This window comes from Moschus berezovskii, chromosome 3 (genome assembly GCF_049115385.1).
Source record: "Moschus berezovskii isolate FMDL1 chromosome 3, NW_MosBer_1.0, whole genome shotgun sequence".
NCBI lineage: Eukaryota > Metazoa > Chordata > Mammalia > Artiodactyla > Moschidae > Moschus > Moschus berezovskii.
In genome coordinates this window covers 54,662,775-54,674,893 of record NC_142462.1, presented here as the reverse complement: position 1 = coordinate 54,674,893, position 12,119 = coordinate 54,662,775, and the positions used below count along the sequence as shown (strand labels likewise).

Genomic DNA, 12,119 nt, shown 5'->3' with positions numbered 1-12,119 from the left:
AGAGAGATTCTGAGCTCCCCACCTCGCTCTATTGTCTGGATGATTTCACTAAAGAGTTCTGTTGCCAAGCAGTTTGATCAATTGGCATCCCCTTAGGAAGAACCCAGGGCCTAGCAGGTTACATAATGACCTGGGTCCCACGTGGTGGGGTGCTATGCTTCTCACTTTACCAGGCTCCCTACTCCTAAGATAACTCTTTACTTCCTGAACTAACACTGCAGCTTATACCACCTGGCACAGAAGTGTTTAAGGCCACTATACACAGATGAGGGTATTGTGAGGGAAGCTTGGGGGAATGGGATGTGGTCCATGAAGAACACATGTTTTTTCCCCGGAGCCTGTTCTCATCCTCAAGTCTCCCCCTTCCTCTCCAGCCAGAATTGCTGTTTAGGAAACCCTCCCGCCCAACTCTGGTGTCATTTGTGTGTAGAGGAAGGAGCAGAGGTAGGGAGTCTGCGAGCTGAGTCCAGTGGGAGGGACCTCGCAGGACAGTGTGCATGGACTGTAGCAGCAGCCCCAGGCTGACAGCATTCAGTAGGCCCCAGCCCTGTCTGGGAGTGAGGGCTTTGGAGGCGTGAGAGGCAGTTGTTTAAAAGATATTTTCATGGTTTTCATCATCTTTGTGTGAGACTTGTTAAAACATCATGAAGAGAAACTCTTGAGGGGGATTCACAAAACACAAGCAAACATGTGAGAAAAGCAATTTTGGATCTCAAGGGCCAGACAAGCTGCAACCCAAGGCCAAGTTTGCAAGGGGTACATAGGTCCTCTCATCAGGGCCCAGACAGTTGCACACATCTGCAGCTGCAGGGGTGCTGGGGAGAGGGACCAGCACTCACCAGGCACCCCTACCCTGAAACTAACAACTGCTCGTCCATGCCACCTCCAGGTCTCAGGATGAAGGGCAGATCCAGGGCTTCTTAAACTTGAATGTGCACATGAATCACCAGGGGATTCTCAATAAAGTGCACATTCTGAATCAGCAGGTCTGGGGTGGAGCCTAAGAGTCTGCATTTCTAACAGACACCAGGCAGTGCCACTGCACTGGTGTGCTGGCCACAAACTGAGCAGCAAGGCTATAGTGCCACCTGTTTTCAATGAAGTTCTAGCAGCTAACTGTTACTTACGGCCTGGGCTCTGGTCCAAGCCCTTCATATATTCATTTAATCTTCACCTGTTATTACCCCCATTTTACAGATCCATGGGGTCGCTAAGGGTCGGACACGACTGAGTGTCTTCACTTTCACACATTGGAGAAGGAAATGGCAACCCACTCCAGTGTTCTTGCCTGGAGAATCCCAGGGACGGGGGAGCCTGGTGGGCTTCCATCTATGGGGTCACACAGGGTCAGACACGACTGAGGTGACTTAGCAGCAGCAGCAGCAAACCAAGGCAAAGGAAGGTTAAATAATGTGCCCAGAGTCACACAGCGAGTAAATTAGGGCTGGGATTTACACCCAGGCAGTTTGCCTCTGGAGTCTGGACTTTTCATCTCTGTCTCTATTGATGGAGTACCTCTAGAGAGTGGAGTGCCTCTGTCTTGAGTAAATGTGGCACTGCTGATTCTTTGTTGTGCAGGACCATATGAAATGTTTTGTAAGCATGCTGAATTAGTCAAAATCAGTGGTGAAAGGAGCAGACAAGCCTCCATCAGCGTGCTCATTAGGAGGGAAATCAAAAAGAGTGGATGACTGTAATGGCTGACTTGGAGCTAGTCAGTGTTGGTTCTCTATTGCAGCTGATATCTGGGTGCCTGTCACCAGGCCATTAAGAAAAAGCTTTGTCCAGGGTCACCACCGGTGATTTCCAGGTGTTGGGGAAAGCCCTTCGGGAAGCCCTTGGGGAAATCTTAGGCCTTTGGGGAAATCTTAGGCCTCTGGAATCTCTTAGGAGACTGGGCGAGACGCGGCATGAAGGTGAGAAATTAAAGATAAAATATGCTTGGGGAACAATAGGGGATTTAATTGTATCTGGTAGTTGTAAGGCCCCAGAATTTGCCGCGGAGATACTAAATTGAACAAAAAACAAGACTGCGAAGGTAAGACAGGTGTCTATGAAAAGGGGAGTAGCGCTGAACTCCTCCCCTGAGGACACCGCCCACCGCGACCACGACGGCCCCGCCCACCGCGACCACGACGGCCCCGCCCACACGCCCCGGGCGCAAGTTAGGAAGGCCCGGGCTTAAGCTCCCACGGGAAGGCGAAGCTGGTGCCTCTTGCAGTATTTCTTAACAATATTCTTAACAATGACATGGAGTGTGCTGGGAAAACTTAGAAAAAACGCAGGCGTTCATTCTCGGCCAGTCCAAGGGAGTCTGGGCCTGAGACGATATGGGTCAGGAACTGCAGTCATAGGTGGGGAAACTGGGCCTCCAGAAAGCTTGCAGTCTGCACGTCTGGGAAACGGCTTGAGAGTTCCCCTCAATTTTCCGTCTGGGACGAGAGAGGCGTGGTGGAGGGCCCCTGAAACATACCCATTTTCTCTGACGTGTAAGGTGGAAACACGGTTTCCACACCACAGGAGGAGAGCCTGCGAAGTACCGTGAAGCCCCCTCCTCTCCCCTCGCGACCCGTGGTATCCAGGAGTCTGTCCCAAGCTGATGCCCGTGTCTGAGGAAGGCTTCACTGGTGTCTTTCAGGTTGGGAAAAATAGCAGCCTCGCTTTGTCACAATCCAGCCCTTCAAGCATATCCAGCCCAGGACACAGCCGACCGGTAAGTTACTGGGGGGCAGAAGTCCATAGGGTCTTCAGCAGGATGGAAAGAACGTGGGCTTTGGGGTCAGACCCTGGTTCACGTTTCATCTCCGGTTAAGAAAATGGCTGCCCGGAGTCTAAAGTAGGCCTTCTGGTAATTGGTTGTGTGCCCTTGGGCAAGTTACCTCATTTCTCTGTGCTTGAGTTTCCTTGTCTGTAAGATGGGCTCATTACAACCCCTATCTCATGCGGCTTTTGTGAGGATTAGATTAATTTATTGACAAACCTCTACAAAATGCCTGAGCCCTAACACACACAAGTGCTAGCTTTTATTGTTAGCTGCTGCTGCTAAGTCGCTTCAGTCGTGTCCTACTCTATGCGACCCCATAGACGGCAGCCCACGAGGCTCCCCCGTCCCTGGGATTCTCCAGGGAAGAACACTGGGGTGGGTTGCCACTTCCTTCTCCAATGCATGAACGTGAAAAGTGAAAGTGAAGTCGCTCAGTCGTGGCCGAAGCGACCCCATGGACTGCAGCCTACCAGGCTCCTCAGCCCATGGGATTTTCCAGGCAAGAGTACTGGAGTGGGGTGCCATTGCCTTCTCTGTTTACTGTTAGCAGTTGCATGATATTGGGCAGATTACTTCTCTGAGTCGCAGGTTTTTCATATGTTAAATGACAAAATCGACACCTACCTTCTGAGGTAGCTGTGAAAGTTAAATAAGATGCTGTTGACTAATGGGCCTTACTCTTGGCAGACATCGGTCAGCACTTTCTCGAGGCTTCTGGTGAGCTGTAGCTATTGTTCAGGATGTGGTTTCATGGTGGAACTGTTCAGGTTAGATTTAAGAGTTTTTTTATAAACTTCAGGTGTGTAAACAATGTAGATGTGATTTTCTCCAGTGGAGTGTGTGCACGTCCTGGGGAGGCCAGGGAGGGTTGTACATGATGGGAAAAAATACCTGTATGGCTGTTGAATTATCTTAGAAGTACCATACGTGTCATAGATACAAAATTACAGTGTTTCTCTGCACTTTGGCCTTTGGTGTTTCCCCACAAACCTTGGGTGGAGTGTGGGTGAAGGTTAATAGTGAACAGTTTTGTATCCTCAGATCAGGAAGCACATCTCCACCATTTTGAGTCACTTGTGGTGGGGTTTGCACTGAGCACCTGCAGCCCGTCCTCTGTGGTAGGGTGAAGGAAGGGCTCCAGGAATCTGCCTGTTGATAGCAGGCCTCCTGAACAGGTTGCAAGGTGTGCCTGGAGACACCACTTTGACCCTTCGCAGGCACCTGTGCAATCAACAGCTCCAGGCACACCAGCTGGAGATCCACAGTGGGGTTTAACAGACAACCTCACTGAATGTAACAATAACACCAACACCTCTCTTGTTGAGCTCTTCCTCTGTAGATGCTGTGCTCTGCCCCTCACATACATTACATACGTATCAACCTTTTAACAAACTGGTCATGTTGGGGACAAAATGTCATTTTGCAGATGAAGGTGAAGGAACTTGAACCAAACCTGTATTCAAAGCCTTTATGCTTAACCCAGCACTATACTTCTTCCTTGGGTAATTCTCCGTGCTCTCTGTGGGTTAGTTAGGAAAAGATGGACAGAAAAACAAAACAAAAAAGAAGACAGATCAGCTATCCCAGTCCTCCCTCCTGGAGAGGAGCCCCGTGAATCTCCAGGATTTGTCCCTGTGCTTTCCTCCACAGCTGGGATCTTTGTGGCTACCTTCCATTTACCAAGTCCTTTACTTCAGTCACCTCATTTGCTCATCACAGCTGGCTTTTGCTGAATGCAAGAAGTGACATGGTGTCCTTTTTATTATAGATGAGGAAATGAAGCTATGTTTTTGAACTCTTGTAGGTAACCCCAAATGTATGTTTTTGAAACAAGCTTTTTCTTTTTTCTTTTCTTTCCTAGAAGAACACAAACAGAACGGGCAGGATAAGGACTCTTCCATAACAAGACTCTGAAGCCAATTCCAAACCAATGCCTGGCCACGGGACCCCACCCCAGCCAGAAGAGGGAGGGGAGTGGGCAGTGGGGGAGAGTCTATTTCCTGTGCCCTACCTGTGGTTCTGGCCTTTCTTTTTTTAATTGACCAATTTTTAGTTTTGAGGATAAAAGAAAAAGGCAAAAGAACGTGAATTTGAGATTTACAGAAAATAAGTACCAGTGTTTTGTTTCCGTTCTTTCATTTGCCATGTGTATACCTTCTTCCAAGTTTGGAGTCACTCGTCTAGCTTCTGATGCTGCTACTGCATCATTTTGCTCCAGCCACAAGAGCAGACATTGCAGAATTGTCTGTTCCTGGTTGGCCTCATCTGAAATTCTTGAACTTGAGCACATTCAGTGCTCCTTTCCTTGGGCTCTTCCATTTTTCCCTCCCGTCCCCTCCTACCTGCCACTCTCTGGGTCCCCACTGGCCATCAGAGGAACAGGTTCTCATACCTCCCCTCTGGACAGCGTGTTGGTGGGGGAGGGGCTTTGCTGGGGAGCAGCCTGTGTTTGGGGAACAGAGAGCTGGAGGGCAGGCCACGTGTCCCCATCAGGTTTCTAGGGAAGCAGAAAGCAGGAACCAGATGCAAAGTTGAGAACAGCAGCATTTAATGATGGGGCTCACTCAGTACCCCTATGCAGCTGTGCAGCTCACAGATGTACTGGGTTAGGGACAGGGGCAGGAACAGACCTACAAGGTTGCAGGAAGAATGGTATGGGGGTAGGAGAAGACATCCTCAAAAGATGGTAGGAATTGGGTAACAACTGATCATCTGAGCTTGTTAGGCCTCCATACTACACAATCCCTCCCAGAGCACCGTGTACAAGGGAACAAAGCTGAGCAAGTCGCTGGGGGGAAGAATTCCAGGGAAAGGGGCACAAGACCTCGGGAAGCCACTCAGGAGGAGGAATGGTACCCAGAGCTGTGGAAGTTCTCAAACTGCCCTCTGGGGCTTGACAAGAGGAGAAAAGCAGGGCTAGAAGAAAGGGCTTGAGGGAAAGCTGCTGTGGAGTGTTAATTGCCAAACCCCTGTTGAGAATAAATACTAGCATTGCCCACCCACCACCGTGCCCTTGGCCAGAGGTCCCCATTCCAGCACAGCCACCCAGGAAAGAATGGTAAGGCCACCACTTATGGAGAAGAGCCAGAAGGGAGGAGCCGGAGGTCTGCAGCTACAAAACGGTTCACACTGGAGTTCTGAAAGAAACAATACCATAAGCTCTAATTGGGAATTGTAATCAGGAAAGGAATTCCCCATATAAAAATAGGTGTTCTGTGCTATGAATCATGTAACTTTGTGTACAGTATAATGGAAGAGATACTAGGAGTTTTTGCTTCATAAGTCAGATATGAATGCCAGTTTTGCCGCTGGACGTAAACCCTCATCCCTTCCCTAAAGTTTTCCTTTTCTTTCCCATTCCCTCCAAACCCAAAGATCAGACTACTGTTAAATTTCACCATATGATTGGATTTTGCAAAGACGGGAGGCAAACGGAGTGATTTGCATCAATGGAATTGCACTGACAGTGTTTCTTAATAGGATTACTAAAGTTTTTAATATAAAATGATTTTTTTAAAAATCAGGAATTGATATTAGGTACTAGGACATTAGTTCAGATGAATTCATTTTTATTTCTACAGTGTTAAAAGTGCACTTATATGCTGGTTTATTTCCATCTTGGGAAAAAGAGACTGCAAATTGAAGGGAAGATTGTTACTTTTTCTTTTTTAAAAAAAAAGGTTAAGGCAGATTTTAAGACTTATAAATGTTTAAGAAATTATAAACAAGGTTAGACCCTTTGAAAAAAGTTTAGAAGATATTCTTAAAGTAAATTTTTATAGTGTTAATTTTGTAATAATTTATGTTTTACTATATTACAGAGCTAACTGACCAGAATAGTTTCAGAAACAATATGAAACTTAGGAAAGTTGAAGCAATGTTTATATTTTTAAAATGTTCTTTGAATTATGTTTTTATTGTACATTTCTTCAGACTGAAAAGTATGTACATATCTTTGTTATTTTTGCACAATTTTCGTCTCGTTCAGTTTTAGAAGTCTGGTTTTTTTTTAATAATTTATTTTGAGTTGTAATACTTGCAGGAGTGAAAACAAAAAAAAATCTCAGCAACAAAATAACCCTCTGATTTACAAACTCTTACACTCAAAGAGGGAAAACAAAGGTTGAGAGATTAAGTGGCTGCTTCTGAGAAATAATGTCTCGACAGGGACTAAAGGCGCAATTCAATGGATTTTAAACATTTTAGCTCTCTACATCTTGAATTGCAAGCTGGAATAAAGAGGCTCCCCACTGAATGCTGCTTACTTGGTGAAAGACTGGCTCTGACCAAGGTGAGGACATTTCTGGAAACTGAGCAAAAAGGGAAAACCCACGGTGTTTCTTCCTTCACAGTCAGCTACAGGTTTACTTTATAATGATGTATTCAAAACTCACAGCTTGAAAAATGGAATGCAAATAAAAGGTTTTCTTTCAGTTTGTTTGGATGGAGTTCAACTGGACCAGCCTATAAAGCATTATTGGGGGAATATCCTTTGGGTACTTCTGTTCTGCACACCCCACTCAGCCCTCTCTCCTAGCCCCTTGACTGCACACACCCCCATCTGCCTGAAGATCTTGTGACTTGTCGCCAGCCATAGAGGCTCGAAAGCTCTGGTTGTTAAAGCGTAACGCAATGCATAGACCTGTCAGCCATAAAAAAAAAAGCGACCTGGATAACTTGTATGCCTTCTTTTGTATCAATGTACCAATTGTAAATAATGCTGATCAACCTTTGTAGAGAATAGTTTATACAGCATATTCTATTATTGCTGATTCTCAGTGAACTCTTGTTTTAAAAAAGGAAAAAAAGAAATTTTCTATTTACACCTTCTATTTTGTTATGCTGTCAGCCCATGGCACTTTAACAAAACTCTGTGGGTTTTATGTAGCTGGTCAGTCATGGGGTATATTCAATAAGTGTTGTTGCACAGAGGAGAATTTGCACCTGCTCATTTGTCCTTTCCTACTACCAATTTTAGAACCTTTTCCAGAAATTTTGAAGAAAGCATGTCCAAACATTCTAAACAAATGCCACACTTGTGGAGTGGGTTTCTTTTCTACGATCCATATTTTGTAACACTAAGTATTTTCCTTCTTTGTCCCGCACCTTTATGTATTAGCACTATCAGATAGAATTCATTCCATGCCTGTGATATTGTAAGCAGAATAAATGTCTACAGTAGGTGTAAATAGTAAATTCTATGGCTTACAGTTTTAAAAAGGAAAGAACAAACATGTATCTATTGATACTGCCGTGGTTCAGCACCAGGCCTGGAGACATTCTCCAGTGAGCGATTGTATTTTTTTTTTATTTTTGCTTTTGCTTTTTTTTTTTGTAACATGGCTTTGTAAATAAAATAATTTATATGTTTGTAAATCAGTGTCTTTGGGTTTTCATAAAATGTAGATTTAGGGTATTGTTTTTTATTCTTCTGGGTGTATGTGTCCTCACCAGACGAGCCTTCCTGCTAGAACCCACATTTAAGGTGTAGAAGAGAGGGTTCATTCAACAGATATTTATGGAGCATCCCATTTGTGGCTGCCTCTGAGCTCGGCACTCTGCTCAGTGATGAGAAACAGATACAGTCCCAAATGCTTTCTGAAGACACCCAGGTAGGGGAGACGATACATAAACACACGATGGAATGCAGAATTACAGATTGTGGCAAATGGTAGAAAGATTTGAGTTCTATGATAGAGAATAACAGGAGAAACCAATGTAAAATGGTTTGAGGGAGTGGTTTGCAATCAGGGAGTTCCCTCTGAGAAAATGAGCTGAAGACGGTGTCAGGGAGATAATCCCAGGCAGAGCTGGGCCACAGTGGGAAAAGTCTGGTAGATTCTTGAAGACTAAGGAAGACAGAACAGGGACAGACACTGTGGACAGACTGGGAAAGGAATGGGCCGAGCAAGGAAAGGATGGACAGAAGTGTGGCAAGGGCACAAAAGGCCTCATAGTTTGGATTTATGTGCTCAGTTCAGTGGGAATCCTTTGGAGGGTTTTACATAAGGGCATGATGTGATCTGATCTGTTGAAGGATCTCTAACTGCTGTGTAGAGAATCCATCAGAAGTTGTTGCAAGAGACCCAGTGAGACATTGTGTTCATGTGGTTCCAGAATGGTGACAGTATATACTAAAAATAGTGAATGGATTCAAGATCCATTTTACATGTTAAATTGATGAGACATGCTTAGGAATTGGATGTGAGAGTAAGGAACGACTCCCAGGTTTCTGGTAGAGCATTTGTATTGGGTAGAGATGCCATTTCTTCAGAAGTGGAAACCCAGATTAAGGACAGGATTTGGGGAGGGGACAAAAGAAACATTTCATGGAAATAAAGAATTATGTTTTGCATGTTTATGTTTGTTCATGTGTGATATTACCAGGGAACCGCCAAGCTGCTGTGTCAAGAAGGCATGAGATACACATGACAGGAGCTCTCAGCAGGGGTAAGCTGGAGGCATCAATTTGGGAATCTTTCTTATAGAGATGATATTTAGAGTCACAGGTATATGTGTGATTACTTGAGAGAATGTAGGGGAAGAAGAGCAGGCATTTAGAGGTTAGGTGGGAACAGAAAAGCTCATAAAGAACCCAAAGAGGAAGCACTCACAAAGAGAAGAGAGAGAACCCAACAGGAGTTGTTCCCTGGAAGCTAGGGCTCTAGGACGCTTCACGCAAGGAAGAGTCAGCTGAGTTTACTGCTGCAAAATGGAAGAGAGAGATGGTATTGAGTCTGAGGCACTGCGACATGGAGGTCATTGGTGACTATTAATCTCCTAGGTCTGTCATAACAAACTGCTACAACTTGGTGACCTAAAAGAACATGAATTCTTTCTCTCAGAGTTCTGAAGACCAGAAGTTCAAAATCAAGCAGGGTTGCACTCCCTCAAAGGCTGTGGGGGAGATTCCTTCCCGGCCTCTTCTGGTTTCTAGTGATGGCTTACAATCCTTGGCATTCCTTGGTTTGTAGACTCATCACTCCCATCTCTGCCTCCTTCACATGGCTTTCTGCTCTGATTCTCCTGGGTTTCAAGTCTCCCATGGCCTTTCTCTTATAAGGACATCTGTCCATGGACTTAAGGCTCACCCTAAATCCTGGATGATATCCTCTCAAGATACCTATCTAACATATCAATTATCTTTAGATAATTCATACTCTACAGGTTCTAAGGGTTACCACTTGGGCACTGACCATAGCAAAGCAGGTGTGATGAAGTGGAAGTGTCAGGAGACTGAGGGAAATTCAGTTGTGTAGACAAGTCTTAAGAAGGTTAGAAGGCACAAGGGAGTGTTGAGATTTTGTTTCTTTTTGTTTCTTGTGTTTTTCAAGGGAGAAGGGTCCAGATTGTGATTCATGTGCTGCTGAGGCTGGGACAATAGAAGGGAGAGGTTGAAGAAGCAGAGAAAAGGGGTGATTTTTTTTTTTTTTAAGATTTTTTTAATGAGCATTTTCCAAAGTCATACAATTTGTTACAATACTGCTTCTGTTTCTAGTTTTTGTTTTTTGGCCACAGGGCATGTGGGATTCCAGCTCCCCAAAAGGGGGTCAAATCCACACCCCGTGCATTGGAAGATGATGTCTTAACCACTGAACCGCCAGGGACGTCCCAATTTTTTTTTTTTAAAGGGAAGTTTTTGAAAAGGCAAGAGGAAAGTGAATTTGAACATGTGTGGAGGTATTGCCTTTTGTGGTGCACAAAGATCAGCCGAGGCATATTAAAAATCTTAAGAGCTTACCTGTGCAAAAATGGGATTCGAGTCAGGCAGCGCCAAAGCAAAAGTGGTTAGGAGCTCCACCAACAGGAGCTGGGGAGAGATTTTTATAAAGAAAGGGTGGAAGGTATTGATTGGCTGTTTGTGATTGAGTGTCCCTAGCGTTTTGATTTTATAACCTTGAGACATTTACAAACTTAGGTTCTGGTTTGCTTACATAGATAGGCCCCTAGGGCATTAGAGCATCTCAGTCTAATGGCCTCTTCGTTTAATTAATTTAACAGTAGCCAGGGGGACACTTCCTCCAGGGAAAAGAGGAAGAAGTCAGCTTCTAGATTTTCTGCTGGCAAGATGAGAGAATCCCCATCTGATGGCTTCCACTTTCTCAATGACCATGGGCAAGCCAGGTGTGCCTGAGATCTCAAAAGAAGTTTGAGAAGAGTAAAGAGAGAATGAAATAGTTACTAATGAAACTGGATTGCCACACAGTATTGACAGCATATTTATGATTCCTGATCAAAGTACAGCCCGAACGTGGAGATGACAGTCTTGGAGAGTTGTTTGAGCACACCAAGGGCAGAGCAAGGCCCCTTGGAGTCAACACTCAGGCAAACCGTGGCACATTTCTTGTTTTGCCTCAGGCTAAAGTGTGAATATTTTTACCATTGTACAGAAGAGGAAAAAAACAGAGGAAGCCCGTTGACATTGTACATAAAGGTATTATTATCCATAGCAACGAAATGTCAGTGTAGCGCATCTAGCACCAGACATCATTTATCCCTTGGTTCTAAGCTTTGTCTGTGACTGGCTATCCATCACTAATCTGGTCTGGGTGACTTCTAACTTCATTCTGGAAGGAGCTTAGACATCCTGGAACTCTGAGAAGCCTCTCTCAAAATTAATCATAAGCTTGGAGAATCGATGTGAAAACAGGAAGTAATCTTTTTGAAATTTATTTATTTGACTGCTTGGGCTCTTGGGTCACATAGGATCTTTCCTTGCAGTGTGCAGGCTCAGTAGTTGTGTCCTGCAGGCTTCAGTAGTTCTGGTGCTTGGGCTCTGTTGCTCTATGGATGTGGGATCTTAGTTCCCCAGCCAAGAATGGAACTTGTGTCCCTGCCTTGCAAGGCAGAGTCTCAACCACTGGGCCACCAGGGAAGTCCTGGAAGTAATCTTGAAGACCCTCTAATGCAAGGGAGGAAACTGAGACACAGGTCAAATGAGGTATCAAGACACATAGCTGGGCTGACGGGCAAGCCTGTCTTCCCTTAAGTCTGGTTCTCTTTCCATTGTAGTTCCTTGCCTCCTGTAGAAGTAAACACCTACAGATGTTTCTTCCTAAGCCACTGTAGATATTTCCATAAAGGTATTTTACAGTTCTGTGTATCTCCTAGTTGGTTTACTCAGGTCTCTGGAATTTTACAATACTGCAGTATTTTTTCTCCTTTTTGATTTTTCCCATTAGTCAATAACTACTTGCCTAGTGGATTATCTCTTGCTTTCTGATCTGGGACTATTCCAGAACATCAGGTCACTGAGCGAAGTTCCCAGGAATGTATTTCCATAAGTTTATTTTCTCTTCATTACATCTTCATAAGCCGTTCAACTCAAAAAGTAAATGAGGAAGGTGCAAAGAAG

At 44.7% G+C, this 12,119-nt stretch overlaps 1 protein-coding gene across 10 annotated transcripts in view; it reads left to right on the top strand.

The window, feature by feature from the left end:
* Positions 1–9,500, top strand: part of ATXN7L1 (ataxin 7 like 1) — a 272,758-nt gene extending 263,258 nt beyond the window's left edge. For 8 of the 10 annotated variants that reach the window (XM_088834272.1, XM_055420747.2, XM_055420745.2 and 5 more), the window contains 2 exons: positions 2,639–2,713; positions 4,626–9,500. In XM_088834272.1, coding sequence (XP_088690398.1) covers positions 2,639–2,713; positions 4,626–4,667 — 117 coding nt within the window. In that variant the 3' untranslated portion in view covers positions 4,668–9,500. The remainder of the gene's footprint in view (positions 1–2,638; positions 2,714–4,625) is intronic. The other 2 variants (XM_055420748.2, XM_055420746.2) reach the window with 1 other exon arrangement.
* Positions 9,501–12,119: the final 2,619 nt, after the last annotated feature.